We start from the raw sequence: 22,248 nt of genomic DNA on the forward strand, positions 1-22,248 counted from the left end.
GTTCTCAAACAGTACTAAATCTAATACTTCTATGTGGAATGTATAAATTGGCTTGGCACTTTTTTTTTCCTAGTAGCAAAACTGAAGTCTCTCACATCCATTATATACATTTATTCCCATAAATAGGGAAGAACTTTTGCTTCCCCCAGCAAAACAAATGTCGTGCTATGTTTAAACTCAGAACCAATGTAAAAAGGAGCAAGACAGTGTTTTAACTTTTTATTAAAATGCTTAGGTTACAGATTGACTTTCTTTTGTAAATGACTGTTTACTTTTCCTGAAATAGGACATATATGCACTCTGATAAAACAGAATGAAAAGTCTCGATTCAAGGGAGTTCCCGTACAAAGCTCTAATCCTCACTGTTAGAAGCCAAGCTGCTCACAGCAGCTTCTTTCTGCTATGTTATTATTGGAACAGTATTTTCTGTGGGGCAACAAATAGACTGGTGCTACTTGACTTTTCAATCCCCTCTTTCTCCGGTGGCCAAAATAAACCACTTTCACAAAAAGCTGCCCTGCGCAGAATCCAGTTTTCTAGCTTGCTACAAAATGATTAAGGGAAAATAAGAAAACTAACACTGAAGCAATCATACTTTTTATGTCTCTAGATAGAGAAGTACAGGTTACCGTTAGCCAAAGTAAATGAAAAGTATGCAAGTTAACTAATTCACCGTTAGCTAGACTTGTTCACTTAAGGCTTTAAACCCTTTCCACACCAACAACTGTCTTAATCCCACTATGCTTCTCATAAATGAAAGTCATGCCTGTCCCAGACTTATACTCCACTGAACCTCTGCATTTAGTACCTGGCAGTGGAAAAGTATACTTTCCTAATAGTACTGAAGACATTGTTAACAAGAAATCCAACTAAAGAACAATACTCTATCACCCCCAAAATATGTTATCCACACTTTCCCTACCCTCACATTAGAAGCAAGATCTACTGAATTCAATCCTCTGCAAATAAGCATCATCACCATTTTCAATTTTGAGGAAACTACCTCCCTGTAATTTTTTATTAAAGGAAGAATGAATGAAGATATCTTAAAGCCCATCTTAAGATAAAGATATCTCCCATCTTAAAGCCACCTCCTATCCTGTCATCTTTAGCTGCAAGCATAGAAAATTGATTAAGATAATGAAAATCCAATTTCAAAATGGCATTAAGAAAATGGAAAGCTATAAAAATAATCCTCAGCTCACTACTGGGGATGTGGCAGCTTTTGTACTGGATGTTCACTGACAGTGAGTGATGCTGGCTCAAAAGCAACAGCTCTCCACAAAGTTCTTGGGTTAGAGTTTCTCCAGCTTCTTCTTGAATGGGGAAAGGCAATGTCACACACAATCTGGAAAAGCTACAGATGTTAACCTTTAAACACAAAAAAAATTGACAATTAAAAAAAAAAAAAAAAAGCTCATGAGCTGTTCCATAAAGAGACCAAATTCTGCAAGTCTACTGAGTAAATCTTTCAGATTCAACAAAATGCTACAATACCAGATTTTTAAGTTTGCAAATCAGATTTAAGAGTCCTTAAGTTAACATTGTCCTGTATAACTCTCCTATTCAGAAAAATCCCCCCTAAAATCTGTGCAAAAGTAACTGACACACTTGCTGTCTATGATGACATGGGAGATGTTCTCAATTCTTCTATGAGGCGAAAGTCACTTCTTATAACTGAAAATGAAAAAGGTGCTATATAAAGAGAAATGAAACTTCACAACAGAAGCAAAGACTGGCTGAAATTTGTAACTTTATAAGTAATAATAATAACCATATCCACTCTATAATTATATCCTCTGCAGCGAACAATCTACGATACACTCCGTGATGAGGAACAACCCTCGCTTGCCACAGTGGGAACCAGCTGCAACTGCGAGGCCAGGGCTCGGCCCCTTCCTAGTTCTCTGAGCACAAGCGACACCACTAACTCCAAGGCAGTTAGACAGATGGGGAGCTTTATTCACCAGCCCACAAACTCAACAGGAGTCAGTTCACTTGACTGAGCTCTGGCCTCCAACATGTATCTGTGCATAATTCTTTATGAAGTATCTAAATGCAATTCACTAGATTAAAAAAAAAAAGGAATAGAAAACTCTGGACCAAGTAAATTGTAAACTCAAAAAGTTGGAAGGGAAACCAATTACATTAACAACACTTTCTTTAAAAAATAGAATCACTTTCTTTTGAAATCAACCACAGTGGTGATATGTGTTTTTCTTTTCAGGTACCCCATGATGGCACACAGCTTTACCCGGCATTCCCTGCCAGCTTCCAAGTCCCGGGACGCTGACCTGCACCAGCACATGGGGCAGCCTGACCTCCCGACAGTGTAGAGAAGAGCACATGTCACCACTGGGCGATGAGACAGCTGACAGAGACTCTTGGCTTCTCAACGCCAGACATGGTTGTGGAGAGCTTTCCTTGTTCTATTAGAAAAGTTCATGAGGAAGCTGTGAATAGGATCAGTCCAGAGAAGTAGAACTCTTTTATTTTCACTGTCCAAACATCAGTCAATATACTGGGAGAGCCAGCGGAAGCCCTCGCCGTAGCCTTGCCTCTTGAGCACACTGCACATGAACACTTCCATGGGGCGGGCATTCAGCTCCTTCAGGGTCACATTCCCCTAAGGAGACAAAACCAAGAAAGGCATGTTAGCACCTGCACTGTGGAAAAGTCTGAAAGGGTGATCACCAAAATGATCTCCATTCCTCAAAAGCAAATCGAAAGAGAGATTAATTACAAATATGTGGTCAAGGCCATAAAAATGACTTCCCCAGGGCTTCATACCTGCAGAACAGGGTAAGCAGCACAGTCTTGTTCCCAGCCTCCCTCTCTCTGTGAAGAGCATTTGCTTTCAACACACCAACATTCAGCGGCCAGTTATGGCAGCAAACCAAGAAAAAGGCCACGGAGACACAATGACCCAGGCAACACGCTTCTTGATGGACAAAAGAAATCTGGGACTTTGTAGAAATAAAGATATCCTCGGCCCTGGCCAGTTGGCTCAGTGGTAGAGTGTTGGCCTGGCGTGTGGGAGTCCCGGGTTCAATTCCCGGCCAGGGCACACAGGAGAAGTGCCCATCTGCTTCGCCACCCCTCCCCTTCTCCTTCCTCTCTGTCTCTCTCTTCCCTTCCCGCAGCCAAGGCTCCATTGGAACAGCATTTGCCCGGGCGCTGGGGATGGCTCTGTGGCCTCTGCCTCAGGCGCTAGAATGGCTCTGATTGTGGCAGAGTGATGCCCCAAGATGGGCAGAGCATCACCCCCTGGTGGGCGTGCCGGGTGGATCTCGGTCGGGCGCATGCGGGAGTCTGTCTGACTGCCTCCGTTTCCAATTTCAGAGAAATACAAAAAAAAAAAAAAAAAAAAGGGAAAAACAAAAAAGATATCCTCATAAATTCAAATATTCAGAAATACATATTAATAACATCACACTAAAGAAATTAAGAATTCATATGTGCATAACACTCATGCTGAAGAGGGGAAACTAAAAAAGTAAGGAAGCATTTCTAGGGAGAAACAGATAACCAAGAGACAGGACTAAGGAACTATATAAAAAAGTAAAAAGTTATTACAGACCCCAGAAAAAAATGTTAAATGAAATACGCTAAAATGATCAGGATTCCTGCTTAATTATAGCTGACTTAAATTTTCACTCTCACAAGCATACTTTTCTGCACTAGTCTTTCAAACTGGAGACAACATGACCTATTGACCTGGAAGGTGTGGGTTCTTTTCCTGGTTTGATTACTGACTTGCATGTGGACCTGAACAAATTATGAATTTTCTCAGCTTCACATGGAAATGACAATCCAACCTCCCTCAGCAAGGAGCACTGAAAACAATCCAGAATTCTGTGATTTCAACGCTTGGAAAGTGATATAATAAATGATCACTTTTCCTCATAGCCTGAAATCTCTAGACAAAAATATTAATTTCTGGCTAAAAAAGATTCTTTTCAAAGAGATTTCTTAAGTGTTGAATTTGAAAAATGGTCAAAAAATTCTTAAGATGTTAATTTTGCCTTCTGTACCGCCTCCCTCCCTGCTGTGCACCACGTCTGAAAACAGTTACAGAACACGTTCCAGCCTCAGGGAGGCTGCACATCACCGAGAATGCAGCAAATCTTCAGCCCAGCTAAACTTCAAAGAGACAAGTAAAATCTAGATAGCAAGGCATGTGAATTTCCTTTAGAATATGTCCCCTGAAGATTTTTCTCTCACCTTTCCTGTGGTCTGTCCATAAAGTCCAAATATCTCCCGGAGTTTTTCTTCACTGATTGCATCTGTTCTGTCAATTTTGTTCCCCAAGATCAGGATTGGCACATTAGATATTGTTTCGTCAGTCATTAAAGCCTAGAGACAAGACAGAAAAGAGTAAAGGAAGGAGGAGGGAACACATATATGGTGTGCAGAGCTGTGTTGTAGAACTGGGCTCCTGAAACCGGTGTAATTATGCTAGCCAGTGTCACCACAATAAATTCAATTTTTAATTTTTATTTTATTTATTCATTTTAGAGAGAAGAGAGAGAGAGAGAGAGAGAGAGAGAGAGAGAGAGAGAGAGACAGGGGGGAGGAGCTGGAGCATCAACTCCCACATGTGCCTTGACCAGGCAAGCCCAGGGTTTTGAACCGACGACCTCAGTATTTCCAGGTCAACGCTTTATCCACTGTGCCACCACAGGTCAGGCAATAAATTCAATTTTTAAAAAAGTGTAAATGAGGAGTCTATAAAAACCCATGAGATAATAAAAATCACCTTAACTTTTACTTGTCTATAAGATATCAAAAATAAAGTGAAAAATCTAATCATCTTTTTACTTGAGTGACACTCCATTTTTTAAAATTGAATTTATTGAGTGACACTGGTTAACAAATTATACAAGTTTCAGGAGCACAATTCTATAGCACATCTTGTGTACACTGCATTGTATTTTCGCACTCCCCCCAACTATAACACTCTTAATATTAGGTAAAAAGCCCCTACAAATACCTTGACACTAGGCAAAAATCTCTCAATAGCAGCTCAAGGCTATGTCTATTTACAAGTCTGCAGAACTGTCCCAAGTCCCTGAGCCACAGATCCTCCTCAGGCCACCCACTGAGCACAGTCCTAGGAGCGTGCAGAGCCTCAGAAATGACAGGAACTCCCCAAGTAGTCACTGAGTGCCCAATGTGTGCCAATGCTACCTCAGGGACAACAGGGACACAAAAGGAGGGTAAAACACATGCCTAGCCTCACTCCACGTTCCTACATCTATTAACAAAGCAAGGCAGGTGGGTGACTAAGTGTCCCAATGAACAGGGGCAGAATGTTAATACTAAAGGCAATCAGGGAAATAAAATGCCGATGTGGGCTTGAGGAAAGTCTCGGCAAAGACACAGAATCTAGACTCTGGAGGGAAACAGGATTTGGACAGGTGGAAAAGAGGAGAAAGAACACAGCAATGGCTTTAGAGTAGGGTAAGAATTCAGGAAGCTGCATGGAGCATCGCCTGGCTGGATTAAAGCATTATGTTGACATACAGTGACAGTAAATGAGATGGTAAGGGATGACCAACAGTATGGTGTCAGTCTGAGAGGTTAGCTGCAATAGATCCTAAAGACCCCACATCCAGACGTTGCAGGAGAGAATCTATACACTTTCAGTACAGTGAATTCACAAATAGTACCTAGCTGCAGTGCTCAGGTAAGGGATGGTGATCTAGCCTAAGATGACAGCACAGAATGAATAGTGCAGCAGACATTTTGGAGTAAAGAAGAGACTAGGTTTAAATTACAAGACTTACAAAAGAGGAGTCAAAGCTGGCAGATTTCAAGCCTGGGTTACTTGGTTCTAGTACTAATTCCAATTTTATGGTGAGATTCTCCTGTCCAGAAGCAACTCTCAAGATACTAGCTGGGTATCCGACAATTCCACTCAACTCAATACTATCTACCTGGAGATGAGCATCAGACTCCACAGGTTCGGTCCTACAGGACTCCTGCTCCTCTTCAGATGCCAGAGCAAGTCCAGGTTATCACTGTACTTCTGATCAAATAGGTACAAATCAGATGTTCCCAAAACACCCTCCCTGAGTTTAATTTGTTAGAATGACTCACAGAACTCAATAGAAACATCTTCCTTCCAAGGTATTGGTTATGAAAGGCTGTGACAGGCGCAACAGCCGGATGGAAGAGATACAAAGGGGAAGGTACGGGAAATGCATGGGCATACACCTCCTCTCCGGGCACACCACCTCTCCAAATCATGTGTGCAGCAGCCCAGACGCTCTCTGAATGTGGTCTTCTGGGGTTTTATGGAGGCTTTATTCCACTGCATGATCAATTAAATCCTTGGCCACTGGCAACTGATTCAACCACCAGGCCCTCTCTCCTCCCTGGGGGTCAGGAGATGGGGCTGAAGGTTCCAACCTCTAAGTGTTTGGGTCTCCTAGCTAGCAGCCCCTATCCTTAGGTGAGGTCGAAAAGCTCCCTTATTAACAAAACAAAGGACACCAATGTGGCTCCTTCCTTTAGGACATTCCAGGAACTGCATGCCAGGAGCCATGGATAAAGACCCACCATATGTGAGAAATATACTTTGATCATCTGAATGACCGAATATATATTTCATATATATTTCAATATTGCACTGGGAATCTAGTTCTCACTGCCTGGAAAACCTAGGAAAGAAAACTAGAGTTGAACAGATAAAGAGGAACATACTTTGACAATGTCAAATTCCAGGAAATGACAAAATCAGATTAAGGAAGTCACTTATTCATAATAACAAAGAGCTTACTATGTATCCAATGTTTTGTAGGCACAGGGGTTTTGCAAAGAAATAAGAAACGGTTCCTACCCTCTAAGTTCCTAGTATGGTGGGAGAGACTTATGAAAAACAACCAGTAAAGATGACACAGATAAGTTGGAGAGGCTAACAATCTGTGAGGTCAGAGAATTCTTAGAAGTGGTCACATCTGAACTCAGTCCTCTTAAAGGACATTATGAAATTTACCAGCCAAAGGGAGTAGGGGGTCATGTGACAAAGACAGGCAGGGATAGCCACTTCTTGTGTTCTCTGTTTCAAATGTAATTCAAGGTAAGCAACAGAAAAGAAGCTGTAGAAATAGAGAGGCATGCTCATGAAATAGCTTATGTGCTATGTAGATTTGTGGATTTTATATGAAGATAATAGAGATCTATTAATGGACATTAAGTAAGGCAATAACAAGTCTGAGACAATTCCTTCTAGCATTACTACAGAATGTGACAGGGTGCTGGTAGAATCTATAGTATTCAGAGGGTTCCAGATTGCGTGTCCAGCTGGATGGTGGGGAAGAGCAATAGTTCCATCCTGGGAGAACAGAAATGGTAGGTGGAATTGTCGAGCAGGCAGCACTATGTATGAGGCTGAAGCTCAAGAGAGGTACAGACAAGAGAAATGCATTTGGGAGTCACTAACGTGTGTGGCAGATGAAGAAATGGGAGTAGCCTGGACCAGCCTAGGAGAAAGAATAGACCCTGGGGTGGGGAACAACAAGATTTAAGGGCTGTCTGACCAGGTGGTGGCACAGTGGATAGTGTCGGACTGGGATGCAGAAGACCCAGGCTCGAGACCCCCGAGGTTGCCAGCTTGAGCATGGACTCATCTGGTTTGAGCAGAGCTCACCAGCTTTGATCCAAGCTCGCTGGCTCGAGCAAGGGCTTACTCGGTCTGCTGTAGCCCCATGGTGAAGGCACATATGAGAAAGCAATCAATGAACAACTAAGGTGTCGCAACAAAAAACTAATGATTGATGCTTCTCATCTCTCTCCGTTCCTGTCTGTCCCTATCTATCCCTCTCTCTCTCTGTCTCTCTCTCTCAAAAAAAAAAAAAAAAAAAAAAAAAAATTTAAGGGCTAAGCAGAGGAGGTACTTGTGAAAGAGTCTGAGCAGTATCAGCCAGAGAGCACCAAAACCAAGAATGTAAAGAGTTTAAAGAAAGAGAGAATGGACACTGCTAAGGGGTCATATAAGTGAAGAACTTCCCTGTAGACCATTCTACATGAGACAAGAATAGAGATTCAAGAAATATACTTACAAATAAATTTGAGACATGTTCAAAGTACCAGGAACAAGAACATAGATAGTTATTAAATAAAAGAGAAAGAGGCACAGGGCAAAGCAGTATAAAGGCAACATTATAGAAATTGTCAAGCCAAGAAAATGCAATGCTGAAAAAGGAGAAAACTGGCCCTGGCCAGTTGGCTCAGTGGTAGAGCGTCGGCCAGGCATACAGGAGTCCTGGGTTCGATTCCCCGCCAAGGCACACAGGAGAAGTGCCCATCTGCTTCTCCACCCCTCCCCCTCTCCTTCCTCTCTGTCTCTCTCTTCCTCTCCCGCAGCCAAGGCTCCATTGGAGCAAAGGTGGCCCAGGCCCTGAGGATGGCTCTGTGGCCTCTGCCTCAGGCGCTAGAATGGTTCTGATTGCAGCAGAACGACGCCCCAGATGGGCAGAGCATCGCCCCCTGGTGGGCGTGCTGGGTGGATCCCGGTAGGGCGCATGCAGGAGTCTGTCTGTCTCCCTGTTTCCAACTTCAGAAAAATACAAAAAAAAAAGAGAAAACTTGAAATGAGTCCTTGAGACTATCAAACCCTGCAAGTCACCAAAAGAGAGAGAGGAATGGGGAGAGAGGGAGAGACAGACAGAAACACCAATCCGTTCCTGTACGTGCCTTGACCAGGAATCAAATCAGCAACCTTTGTGCTTCGGGACGACGCTCTAACCAACCGAGCTATCTGGCCAAAGCAACACAACAGACTCTTAAGGTCTGGAAAGTCATCCAAGCACAAGGGTGGGCAGGTTCAATCTAAAAAGGCATATTAAAAACATAAAGAACTCTCTTTAAAGGTTCCACTATGCCAACATTTCATAGAGTGACCCCATGTGATGTGTAAAAGGGAAAGATGTTAATTATGCTTGGACAACAGGCATAAACTGGGGAGTCTCCTGAGCAAACTGGACACAGATTCACCCCGTTATATAAATAAGCAAAGTTAATTTACTCCAGTTCAAGCTGAATTTCCTCAGGACGTTGAAAAGCAATGTTGTAGATTTGAAAACACTTTCTTCCCATAACTAGGACCTTCCTCAAATGTTAATTAGAATGACTGAGTATTGGCACTACTAAGCTGTATTCCTTAAAAGAAATACAGGCCAAGAAAGGAAAAAAAACATAACCGTACATTAAGTTCAACTTTGGACTCCATGAGGCGAGGATGATCTGCACAATCCACCAGAAAGACAATCCCATTAATGGCTGGGAGGTAATTTTTCCAAACCCGACGTGCTAAAAAGACAAAGTTTGTTGTTGCATCAATAAAAAATATATACTTTGAAAATTAATAACCTGATGGTCTATGAAATAGTCAAATCTTGGTCAGGTTTCAACAGCATTAAACTTCGTATGATTTTCCAACTCATCAGAACAGAGGTATAAACTGATGGTCCACGAACTGAATCTGATTTTTTTTAAACTTGAAAATCAGGGGTTTTTGCCTGATTTTCTAAAAATTGCAACATCTGGCAATCCCATGCCTACTTACCCATGTGTTCCTTTGGATGAGGTCTGGGCTGTTCAGTTTGTCAGTTTCCAACAGTCCTTACCTTCTTACACTCAGCCAATTTCACTCACTTAAATCACTTTCCTTATCCCTGGTGCCATTTTAGTTTTCAACCTCTGAGTTAAAATATCATGATGCAAATTACCTGACTATATAACTTTTAATACCAAGCTAGTTCCTAACTAACTGATGTATCCGTGCACTGACACACTCATCCGCGCAGCCCTCTGGGAGACAAGACAGAAGTGTTGAAGGCCCATCAGCTTGCTCTTCCTTATTCAACCCAGTGTGCCCTACACATTTTATTTTTTTGTTTATCACAAATGATAATGGTTCAGGAAGCACTGCTTTAATTGTATTATAATTTCTAAACCATTCATTTCTAGTTCTTTTAATGGGATAACTGAAGAAGCAAGTATCTTTACATCAAACTGTTAATAATTAAGGGTAGGGCTGGGAAGAGGTTGGGGAAACTTTTACTTTCCAGATTTGTATACTGAATTTTGTTACAGAGTCTAGACTAATTTTATAAGTGAAAAATTTTAAGTTATATATATAAAAAATGAAACTTCTAGCCTGACCAGGTGATAGTGCAGTGGATAGAGTGTAGGACTGGGACGCAGAGGACCCAGGTTCAAAACCTAAGGTCGCCGGCTTGAGCAAGGGGTCACTAGCTCTGCTGTAGCCCCTCCCCTTCAAGGCACATAGTATGAGAAAGCAATCAATGAACAACTAAGGTGCTGCAACAAAGAACTGATGCTTCTCATCTCTCTCCCTTCCTATCTGTCCCTATCTGTCCCTCTCTCTGTCTCTGTCACACATACACACACAAAAAAAGGAAACTTTTAAATGTATTTCAGTAACTTCTATATAATAGTGGTTATTATGAAAAACTGTTTCTGTTAAGTAAAATGTTCTCAGTCAAACAAAACTATGTACATGAACAGATTTACTTTCTTATTCTATCAAAACCTGGAAGTTAAATGATCACACCAAATAATACACAATTCCCAGTTCAGGTGTCTAAAAACACCTACTGCTCTGCATTCTCTAAATGGTCTCAGGTCAGCTTATAACTGAATTACCTCTGAATTTAAATTTGGAAGTGGTTACAAATCTTTCTCAAAGAAGCAGAAAGATACCATATATCCTCCTTTTCCTTCCCAAATAAAAATAATACAAGCTCATCATAGAAAAATAAAAAACAAGATAATCTATAGCCTAACCAGGCGGTGGTGCAGTGCAAAGAGCGTCAGACTGGGATGCGGAAGGTCCCAGGTTCGAGACCCCGAGGTCGTCAGCCTGAGGTGGGCTCATCTGGTGTGAGCAAAAGCTCACCAGCTTGGACCCAAGGTCACTGGCTCGAGCAAGGGGTTATTTGGTCTGCTGAAGGCCCATGGTCAAGGCACATATGAAAAAGCAATCAATGAACAACTAAGGTGTCCCAATACACAACGAAAAACTAATGATTGATGCTTCTCATCTCTCCATTCCTGTCTGTCTGTCCCTGTCTATCCCTCTCTCTGACTCTCTCTGTCCCTTAAAAAAAAAAAAAAAAAAAGATAATCTATAATCCTCCATCAAAACACACATACTGTTTACATTTTATATTATTTTCTTTCAGTATTTTTTTTCTGTACAGGTATTTTATAAGATTGTGATATTACATATATGATTATGTAACATATAAATAGTAAAGAAAATAAACGTAATTATATGCTAAGGAAATCAATGACTATAAAATTATTTAGATCAATTCCCAGCTTTCTGGCTAAAAATTTTTGACTGAACAATTAAAATTACTAGTATCTATTTAAAAATTTTTTTAATTTATTACTTTTAGTGAGAGAGGGAGAGAGAGAAGACAGGAACGTCAATCTGTTCCTATATGTGCCTTGATGGGGTATTGAATCCACAACCTAACTATCTGGCAAAGGCCCAATACTTTATTTTGTAACTAAACTTTTAAAAAGCTATGGTAGAGCTTGACCAGGTGGTGGCGCAGTGGATAGAGCATCGGACTAGGATGTGGAGGACCCAGGTTCGAGACCCTGAGGTTGCCTGCTTGAGTGCAGGTTCATCTGGTTTGAACAAAGCTCATCAGCTTGGACCCAAGGTCGCTGGCTCAATCAGGAGGTTGCTTGGTCTGCTGAAGGCCCGCGGTCAAGGCACATATGAGAAAGCAATCAATGAACAACTAAGGTGTCACAACGAAAAACTGATGATTGATGCTTCTCATCTCTCTCCGTTCCTGTCTGTCCCTGTCTATCCCTCTCTCTGACTCTCTCTTTGTTTCTTTAAAAAATTGAAAAAATAAAAATAAATAAATAAATAAATAAAAGCTATAGTAGAGTCTACCTAAATAATGCTACAAAAGGATCTCAACTCAATTTGATAACAAATGAGTAAATCCGAAAGAATCTCAAAGGTTCTCTCTTCTAGCTTCCCAGAATATTTTTTTTTTGACAGAGACAGAGAGAGAGTCAGAGACAGGGACAGATAGGAACAGTCAGGAAGGGAGAGAGATGAGAAGCATCAATTATTCGTTGCATCACCTTAGTTGTTCATTAACTGCTTTTTCATATGTGCCTTGACCGGGGGAGCTACAGCAGACTGAGTGACCCCTTGCTCAAGCCAGCAACCTTGGGCTCAAGCCGGTGAGCCTTGTCAAACCAGATGAACCTGCGCTCAAGCTGGCAACCTCCAGGTTTCTTTCTTTTTTCTTTTTTTTTTTAAAGCCATGGGTTGTTGTTGTTTTTTTTAAAGACTTTATTTATTCAATTTTTAGAGAGGAGAGAAAGAGAGAGAGAGAGACAAGGGGGAGGAGCAGGAAGCATCAACTCCCATTATGTGCCTTGACCAGGCAAGCCCAGGGTTTCGAACCAGCAACCTCAGTGTTCCAGGTCGGCGCTTTATCCCACTGCACCACCACAGGTCAGGCAACCTCTGGGTTTCGAATCTGGGTCCCAGTCCAATGCTCTATCCACTGTACTACCACCTGGTCATGCTTCCCAGAATATTTATTTGCACATCTTAAATGTTTTGCTGCTAAGCGTAGAGTCTTGCCAAATGTAAAGCAAGTGTGTATCAGATAAAGATGCCCTATTCCTATATTTCTAAAACACATACAAGACACTTGACAGGAACCTGGGAACCAAACAGATGAAGCCTGAGTAAGGCTTTTACATTTTTGTAGAAAGAACAAGAAGGAAGAAAAATATGTTCCAAATTGATCCAAATGGGTAAAGTATACAAAATATCAATTTAGATCATAGTGGTCACAAGCAGTCATTGTATTATTTTACAACTTTTGACTAGCCTGAAATTACTTACAAATAATAACTTAATTTTCTATATACTTACGCTCCATTGAAAAAGGGATACAAAAGAGACATGACTAAATACAATGTGATACTATATTAGATCAAGTTTAAAAGGAAAGATGCTATAAAGGAGATAATGGACAATTGACAAAAAAAAGGAATATACAACACTATAGACTAGATAAAAATAAAACTTCTTGGGTTTGATAACTATTAAGATCAAGTAAGGGAAAATTCTTGTTTTTAGAAAATATGCATTAAATATTAAGGAATAAAAGAGCATGATGAACTCAAACAGCTCAAGGAAAATAAATATTAACATGTATTACACAGAGACGGAGAACAATAAATCTGAACATAAGGTACAAAGAAAGTGAAGTTCTCTATTATTTATGAAACTTTTGACAATTTAGAAATTACTTAAAAATAATTGAATAAACCAACTTCATTAAAGTAATAAGACCTCAATCTTAAATGCAAGCAATTTAAAAGATCAGAATGACACAATGCTTTAAAAAAAGGGGTACAAATTGAATAATAAGTTAATAGCATCCTTCCACTGAGTTATTTCTTACCTTGCTCATGCCCACCAAGATCAAAAGTTGTAAAAGTCATTCCAGCAATCGTCAGCTCTTCTGATGCTGAAAAATTATCAAGAGGAAAATAATTAACTTCTCTCTCCAAACAAGGCCCAGCTTATAATATAAGCCAATATAAATACAAAACTTAATAGTTTTCACCTTGTAAAAAAAAAATACAAGTGTGAAAACATTCTTTAATTATTTTAAAAAGCCAAACTTCTTTTTCTCCAATGTGTCTGCACCCTTCTTAGAAGTAGATCCAAGAGCTGTGTCCTGTCACAGGACTAGTGAGACAGAGAGTGACAAAATTCCAGAGGCTTAGATTTATGAGTATGTGACCTGAGTGTGTCCTACAGGGAAATTTTTTCAAGTGAGCTGTCTGTTGGTACCTCAGTTAAGAAAAGAACTACATCAATTGGGGATTCATCCTCCAAACCTGACAGTGACCCTTAAATATCAAAAGGTCACCTGGTATTTTCAAACCTACTCGGATGTAATGTTGGAACATGTTGACCCAATCTGTCATCTTTGAGCATGTGTAGAAGAGTGGTTTTGCCTGCATTGTCCAAACCCAAGAATACAAGTTTTCCAGATTTCTTGTAGAGTCCTAAAAGAGAAAAAATAATTAACAAAATTTTGCTCTCGACATACCAAAGGCTGCTTGTATTTAAGTTGTTGGAGGAAATAGAGAAAGTTTGAAACCTCATATATTTCAAGGAAAATTGGCTTTACCTAGAAACTGGAGCACACTGCTGAAGCCATTGTAGATCCACTCAAAGATGAAAGACATTATTAATGTTTACTACCTGTATAAAATATGAAAGCAACAAACATTAGCTTTCTGAATGCTTATAGTTCTAGAGAAGTTAACTCTCATTCCCTGGCCCTGATACATGTTTACAGTCCTACGTTTGAGGGCATAAGAAAAAAGATTTTGCACTCTTGAGGGAAGTCTCTGGGGTCTTCAGATCTGCACAAACTCCTGATTTTCTAAGTTTTCAACCTACGATACTCAGGGGACGAGGACTTGAAGATATACCTTTCTCTTTTACCTGTGACTCACTTGCCAGGAAGCTGCTCATTCACATTCCCTAGATACACCGCTGCTGTCTCAGTTAACAAAACCTCTAGGAAATCAGTCCCATAAAGTATCTGTGTTAAAACTTCACATTAATTCATTAAATAGAAAATAATTTTTTTTTTAAAAAAGGCATATTAACACTGGAATGAAAAGCATATTAAGCCATCCTTGTAAACCGCTCTAAAAAAGTCACCATTTGCCCTGCGGCATTTATCAATGCTATCTGTTCTTTTTTTTTTTTTTTTTTTCTGTATTTTTCTGAAGCTGGAAACGGGGAGAGACAGTCAGACAGACTCCCACATACGCCCGACCAGGATCCACCTGGCACGCCCACCAGGGGGCGACGCTCTGCCCCTCCAGGGCGTCGCTCTGTCGCAACCAGAGCCACTCTAGCGCCTGGGGCAGAGGGCAGAGGAGCCATCCTCAGTGCCCGGGCCAACTTTGCTCCAATGGAGCCTCAGCTGCGGGAGGGGAAGAGAGAGACAGAGAGGAAGGAGAGGGGAAGGGGTGGAGAAGCAGATGGGCGCTTCTCCTGTGTGCCCTGGCCGGGAATTGAACCCGGGACTTCTGCACGCCAGGCCGACGCTCTACCACTGAGCCAACAGGGCCAATGCTATCTGTCCTTAAACAAGTTTGTTTAGCCCCTCTTGCAGATCTAAGTGTCTCAACTTAGAGATGATACCACTATTTGGAGAGCCATGAAGCAGTAAGAAGAGAATCCTTCCATAATGTGAATAATCAATACCTAAACACTTTATAAATTCAGATTTTCTTAAAACAAGAATACTTGTTCAGGCCCTGGCTGGTTTGCTCAGTGGATAGAGCACCAGCCTGGCGTATGAACATCCCAGGTTCAATTCTCAGTCAGGGCACACAAAAGAAGCAACCATCTGCTTCTCTTCCCCTCCCTCTTCCCCTTCTCTCCCTTGTCCCCTCCTACAGCTAGTGGCTTGACTGGTTCGAACGTTGGCCCCCAGCAATCAGGATAGCTCAGTTGGTCAGAGTATGTCAACCTCAGGTGCCAAAAATAGCTCAACTGGTTCGAGCATCAGCCCCAGACATGGGTTACCTGTGGATCCGTCACTATCTCCCCTCCTCTCACTTAAAAAACATTTTTTTAAATTAAAAAAAAAAAAAAAAAGAATACTTGTTCAGCCTGACCTCTGGTGGTACAGTGGATAGAGTGGTGACTTGGAACACTGAGGTCGCTGGTTCGAAACCCCAGGCTTACCTGGTCAAAGCACATATGAGAAGCAACCAATGAACAACTAAAGTAAAGCAACTATGAGAGTTGATGCTTCTCTCTTTAAAAAAAAAAAAAAATCAATAATCTTTTTTTTAAAAAAACAAATAGCCTGGCCTGTGGTGGTGCAGTGGAAAAAGAATCAACCTGGAATGCTGAGGTCGCCAGTTCAAAACCCTGGGCTTGCCCAGTCAAGGCACATACAAGAAGCAACTACTATTAAGTTGATGCTTCCCACTCCTCCCCCAACCCCATTTCTCTCTCTAAAAAAAAATCAATAAATAAAATCTTTTAAAAGGTTAATTTCTAAAAAAATAAAAATAAAATATATTTTTAAAAAGAATACTTATTCAGGACACTGTAGTTCCCAGCCAAGTACATATCTTAATTAGTACTGTCAATAACATCACTTTTTCTTTTTTTGTATTTTTCTGAAGTTGGAAATGGGGAGGCAGTCAGACAGACTCCCACATGCGCCCGACCGGGATCCACCTGGCATGCCCACCAGGGGGTGATGCTCTGCCCAACTGGGGTGTTGCTCTGTTGCAACCAGAGCCATTCTAGCACCTGAGGCAGAAGCCATAGAGCCATCCTCAGCACCCAGGCCAACTTTGCTCCAATGGAGCCTCGGCTGCGGCAGGGGAAGAGAGAGACAGAGAGGAAGGAGAGGGGGAGGTGTGGAGAAGCAGATGGGCACTTCTGTGTGCCCTGGCCGGGAATCGAACCTGGGACTCCTGCACGCCAGGCTGACGCTCTACCACTGAGCCAACCGGCCAGGGCCCTTTTTATAGCTTTGAATCATCTTTTGTTTTGTCTAGGCCTATGGGAATCAGTAGAAAAAGTTATGTTGGCCGGGTGGATCCCGGTCGGGCGCATGCGGGAGTCTGTCTGACTGCCTCCCCGTTTCCAGCTTCGGAAAAGTGCAAAAGAAAAAAAAAAAGCTATAAAAAGGTCTGCCTACATGGTTAATAAGCAAGAGAACCTCTGAATGAAGTTAAGAGAAGAGGCTCTAGCCTGGCCGAATGGCTAGATTGGTTTAGAGCAGTGGTCCCCAACCCCCGGACCGGTACCGGTCCGCAGAGAAAGAATAAATAACTTACATTATTTCCATTTTATTTATATTTAAGTCTGAACGATGTTTTATTTTTAAAAAATGACCGGATTCCCTCTGTTACATCCATCTAAGACTCACTCTTGACGCTTGTCTCGGTCATGTGATACATTTATCCGTCCCATCCTAAAGACCAGTCCAGGAAAATATTTTCTGACATTAAACCGGTCCATGGCCCAAAAAAGGTTGGGGACCACTGGTTTAGAGCATCGTTCTGAAGCGCAGAAGTTGCCAGTTCGATTCCCGGTCAGAGTACATAGAATACATACAGATCTATGTTCCTGTCTCTCTCTAAAATAAAAAAAAATAAACATTTAATAAACAAACAAACAAATAAAATGAGAGAAGGATTTTGAGTCAAAGGTAAGTGTTAGGGTTTCTCTGAATCAGCATTTCCTGGTCAGCCTGAACTTTTGCCTCAATATCACAGTTTTGGTTAAAAAAAAAAAAGAAGAAAGAGGCCTGGCCTGCAGTGGTGCAGTGGATGTAGTGTTGACATGGAATGCTGAGGCCGCTGCTTCAAAGCCCTGGGCTTGCCCAGTCAAAGCAAACACAACAAACAACAAGCAACAAGCAAGCAATGAACAACTGAAGTGAAGCACTATGAGTCAATATTTGTTGCTGCATCCCCCTTTCTCTCATTATAAAACCAATAAATAAAAAAAACTGAGAAAAAAAAGGAAAGCCCTCCCACAACCTTCACTCCTGTCCAAGAGCATCTGAACACAAGGTTTATACTAGACGTGACCAATAACTTCCAAGTAAAACTTTCATAACGTTTTGTTTTTTCAAAAAAGTAAACAGTTTAGTTTGTTACTTTTACAAGTAACTTGTAAAAGGTTATCCATAAAAACCTACCTATATTCTTCATTCAAAAAATGCTAGATAAGAAAAAAATTGGGAAATGGAGACAATGTATGTTAACTTCCTTTTTCACACAAGTACTGTGGCCTCACCTATAAACTTTAGGGCAGTGTTTTCAACCACAGTGCGGGTAGGCAAAAGAGGTAACCACTCTGACGTATGATGATTATAGACCCAATGATCTTAGTCGAATTCACTTATGCTCAGGGTGCTTTCTGCCTCAGCAGTCCCTGAAATAATTCTACTTTCACGGGTCCCCAATTATAAAAAGGCTGAAAACCACTGCTTTAGGGACTGCTTAATGCTTACGTTCTATGGCTCATAACCACAGAGGGCCAAATTAAGTATGGGAGTGTGAGGATGGAGACTAAAGACAAAAACTTTTCTAAAAAGATACTAAATAAGCTTTTTTCTTTACAGTAACATCAAAATACTTTTTGGCCTGACCAGGCGGTGGCGCAGTGCATAGAGTGTTGGACTGGGATGTGGAAGACCCAGGTTCGAGACCCCGAGGTCACCAGCTTGAGCATGGGCTCATCTGGTTTGAGCAAAAATTCACCAGCTTGGACCCAAGGTCGCTGGCTCAAGCAAGGGGTTACTCGGTCTGCTGAAGGCCCACGGTCATGGCACATATGAGAAAGCAATCAATGAACAACTAAGGTGCTGCAATGTGCAACAAAAAACTAATGATTGATGCTTCTCATCTCTCCATCCCGGTCTGTCTGTCCCTGTCTGTCCCTCACTCTGACTCTCTCTCTGTCTCTGTAAAAAAATTAAAAAAATTAAAAAAAATTTTGGCAGAAAGAACAAATTTAGCATGTTAAATAACAGTTTTGACTGGAAAGTTGTCCCACACTAAATTTAAGAAGGCCAGTGACTTAAATATACTTACACAGTTCCTGTGCTTAACTCTCTACTGTAGGTTAGTAAAAGAACAATGTCATCCTTCCTACTTTTCTCAGTCTACCACCTGGACAAGTGCAGTCACCTTCAGAAAGCACCTCTCATTTAGGTCACTTCCACTCTGATCACTCCTTTAAAACCCAACACATGCGCATTTATCCACACTACACTGGTTTGCAGTTAGTACTTTACAGACTCTTTGTAAAGTTTTACCACATCCTTTTAGAAGTATTCCCAACTAGATGAATTCTAAGAAAGTGACAAGGGAAAAACCCCATTTTAAGAAAATTTTCATGATAAATGAACCACTTTGATTTTTCCAATTTATTTTCCCTTAACATAACCTGCTTTAAAGGTCCTATAATTCTTCCCATCAGAATGACCTATAGAGAAGTGCTTGAAGAAACTCATCAGGTAATGTTTAAAAATAATAATAAAGCCCTTTATTGGACACAAAGAGTTGTATTGTATTGCTATCCTAATTTCATGGCACCTCCATCCTTGAGATCTTAGGATCTGGACATGTTTTTGTTTTCCTACATGTATACAATGTGGTTTTACAGTTTATGCAGCGTCTGCACATACAGCTCATTTCAATCTCACACCAACCCTACTGGGCAGGAAACCTTGGCCTCATTTAACATAATGAGGATTCTGATACTCCTAGGTTAACTGGCTTAACAAAGACTGCTCAGCTGAAAAAGTAACAGTGTCAGAACTTAAACCTTCCTCTTTTAGTGCCAAAGACACAGCTCTTCTTGTTAATATCACATAAAATTCAAATCAAAATCACAAGCCTGCTTTTTTTTTTTTCCAGAGACAGAAAGAAAGTCAGAGAGAGGGACAGACGGACAGGAACGGAGAGAAATGAGAAGCATCAATCATCAGTTTTTCCTTGTGACACCTTAGTTGTTCATTGATTGCTTTCTCATATGTGCCTTGACCGCAGGCCTTCAGCAGACCGAGTAACCCCTTGCTCGAGCCAGCGACCTTGGGTCCAAGCTGGTTAGCTTTTGCTCAAACCAGTTGAGCCCGCACTCAAGCTGGCGACCTCGGGGTCTGGAACCTGGGTCCTTCCGTATCCCAGTCCGACGCTCTATCCATTGCGCCACCGCCTGGTCAGGCCACAAACCGGCTTTTGAAAAAACCATAAAACTTTCTTAGCCTACCAACTACACTCTACTACAGGGGTCCCCAAACTTTTTACACAGGGGGTCAACTCACTGTCCCTCAGACCGTTGGAGGGCCGGACTATAAAAAAAACTATGAACAGGCCTGACCTGTGGTGGCGCAGTGGATAAAGCGTCCATCTGGAAATGCTGAGGTCGCTGGTTCGAAACCCTAGACTTGCCTGGTCAAGGCACATATGGGAGTTGATGCTTCCTGCTCTTCCCCCCTTCTCTCTCAGTCTCTCTCTCCTCCCCCCCTCCTTTCTAAAATGAATAAAAAACAAAACAAAACAAAAAAAACTATGAACAAATCCCTATGCACACTGCACTTATTTTAAAGTAAAAAAACAAAATGGGAACAAATACAATATTTAAAATAAAGAACAAGTAAATTTAAATCAACAAACTGACCAGTATTTCAATGGGAACTATGGGCCTGCTTTCGGCTAATGAGATGGTCAATGTGCTCCTCTCACTGACCACCAATGAAAGAGGTGCCCCTTCCGGAAGTGCGGCGGGCCGGATAAATGGCCTCAGGGGGCCGCATGCGGTCTGCGGGCCATAGTTTGGGGACCCCTGCTCTACTACTTTATGGCATCTTATGGCAACTTAGGGTTGTCAAAAATTTAAAGGCTCTGAACTAGAAACAAAAGCACTGCCAAAGTACCCAAAAGTATAATTTGCAAGTTTCAAGACTGACTGATATATAAATAAAAAGCAAAAGCACTGGACTGACCATTAGCCAATCAGGAATCTATGCATCTCTTCTTATATATACTCATTACTTCTACACATACTCAGAGCAACTTTGAGACACCATTCCAGACAGATTTGGGGTAGCAGGCCAGCTGGCTTTTAGCTAAGAAAACTGCAGGGCATATACATCATAGGCCAGACCCACTGCAAAGCTCCATAAGTCCCCTGTCACAACCTAAGCAGGTGGATCAAGGAAAAGGAGAAATGACAAGAGCAAGAGAGAATACTAACAAGACAATTTAGTGTCGACGCTCATAAGTATGCTCTTGATCTCCGGGCTAGAATCGTGAAGTAAATAATCTGTACCAATCTAACATGAAGTCATCTTTGCATGAACTGAAGACAGAGGAGGGAAAAAACAGGAAGGTGGAAGGAGAAAATATGGGGTTCGATCAAGGACATCAGATGGTAACAGAGCTGAAGTGTGTGGGGTGAGTGTTAAGGAGCCCAGGACGAGAAGGCAGGAGAACTAGTTCCAACGCTCACACTTGCTATCTCTGGGGCCTTGGCCAATTGACTGTGCCTGGAGAGCCTTAGTCCCCGAGTCTGTAAAACAAGGATAACCATCAAGGACTCTCACCCGCCTCACCGAGGGCTATAATGTAAGGCTCACCTGAGAAAGGGGATGTGAAGCTGTTTCGTGAACCAGCCGCACAGCACAGACAAGAAAAATGTTAGCCCGCCCAGCAGCTGCAAGGCCCCCGAGAGGAATGCAGATCGACCCGATACCCTAGAGGCAGGCACAAGACCGAACAGACCCAGCCCAGTCGGCCCATCCCCGCCCAGAACCAGTCCCGCAGCCCCACAAAATCGCCTGCGTGTCACTACCCCCCCCCCCAACCCCGCCTGCGCCGGCCTCCGCCCTGGCCCTCCTGCAGTTCGTCTAGGCCGTCCAACCCCGGCTCCCTCCCTCGCCGCGGCCGCCCGACTTACAGCCCGATGGGCTCCTCCGGCGGCTGCAGGCGGCTTCGAACCTGCTCTGAGCACACAGCCCAGCAGCAACCGGGACCGCCAGCTACTCGCCGGATATACGTAACACCCCACCCCCGGGACTTCCGGGCGCGTGCTCGTCCTCGCCCCTTCGTAGCGCCGCGGCGCTCTGCTACCGCGGGGCGCCCTACCAGCAGTTCGGGACGCGGAGAGGCGGGCCTCAGGCGCGGCGGATGCGCTCGGGGCGGGCCCGGCGTGGCCACGCCTCTACCCACAGGGATCGCCGGCCGCGCGAGACGTGGCAGCGCGACGGCCAGGGTGGAAGTGGCATCCTGGAGTCTCGCGGTGGACCCGGTTGACTGGCGTCGCGGCTTCAAGTCTGACTGCTTTCCCAGGGGCAAGGGAAAAATTGTAACGGGCGACTGATGGCTAGGTAGGTTCTCAGAAAGAAGAATTGGCCTGAGAGTTATCAACTTAAGGTGGATCCCTGCAAGCTTTTGTTTTAACCCACATTGCCCTGTGATAGCCTGTTCTTTTGAAGAACAGCTCATGTTTTTGAGAACTTATGTTCCATGCAATGCATTGAGTACTTCTAGGCCTCATCTCATTTGACCCTCATTACAGCCCCTGAAGCAGATACCGTTATTATCCCGAGCTTACAAATAAGAGAACTGAAGCAACCAAGCCCAAATTCATAG

At 42.4% G+C, this 22,248-nt stretch overlaps 1 protein-coding gene across 2 annotated transcripts; it reads right to left on the bottom strand.

The window, feature by feature from the left end:
- Positions 1-206: 206 nt before the first annotated feature.
- SAR1A (secretion associated Ras related GTPase 1A) lies at positions 207-21,705 on the bottom strand. 2 transcript variants are annotated; one of them, XM_066242753.1, is made up of 7 exons: positions 21,554-21,705; positions 14,226-14,299; positions 13,981-14,100; positions 13,488-13,553; positions 9,212-9,315; positions 4,225-4,356; positions 207-2,626 (listed from the first exon to the last, which is right to left on the bottom strand). In XM_066242753.1, exons 2-7 carry the CDS (start codon positions 14,281-14,283, stop codon positions 2,510-2,512), a joined length of 597 nt encoding a protein of 198 aa, XP_066098850.1. In that variant the 5' UTR covers positions 14,284-14,299; positions 21,554-21,705; the 3' UTR covers positions 207-2,509. The 2 variants fall into 2 exon arrangements, with proteins under 2 accessions (XP_066098850.1, XP_066098851.1); XM_066242754.1 differs by lacking the exon at positions 21,554-21,705 and adding an exon at positions 21,234-21,304.
- Positions 21,706-22,248: the final 543 nt, after the last annotated feature.

This window comes from Saccopteryx bilineata, chromosome 9 (assembly GCF_036850765.1).
Source record: "Saccopteryx bilineata isolate mSacBil1 chromosome 9, mSacBil1_pri_phased_curated, whole genome shotgun sequence".
Classification (NCBI taxonomy): domain Eukaryota; kingdom Metazoa; phylum Chordata; class Mammalia; order Chiroptera; family Emballonuridae; genus Saccopteryx; species Saccopteryx bilineata.

What these genes read in the sequence shown, in the direction of transcription:
- SAR1A (XM_066242753.1), bottom strand. Translation starts at nt 14,283, where the DNA reads ATGTCTTTCATCTTTGAGTGGATCTACAATGGCTTCAGCAGTGTGCTC. An exon ending in TGTTCCAACATTACATCCGA is followed by an intron (nt 13,554 to 13,980) that starts GTAGGTTTGAAA and finishes ATAATTTTTCAG; the next exon opens with CATCAGAAGAGCTGACGATT. An exon ending in AGTCCAAAGTTGAACTTAAT is followed by an intron (nt 4,357 to 9,211) that starts GTACGGTTATGT and finishes TCTTGTCTCTAG; the next exon opens with GCTTTAATGACTGACGAAAC.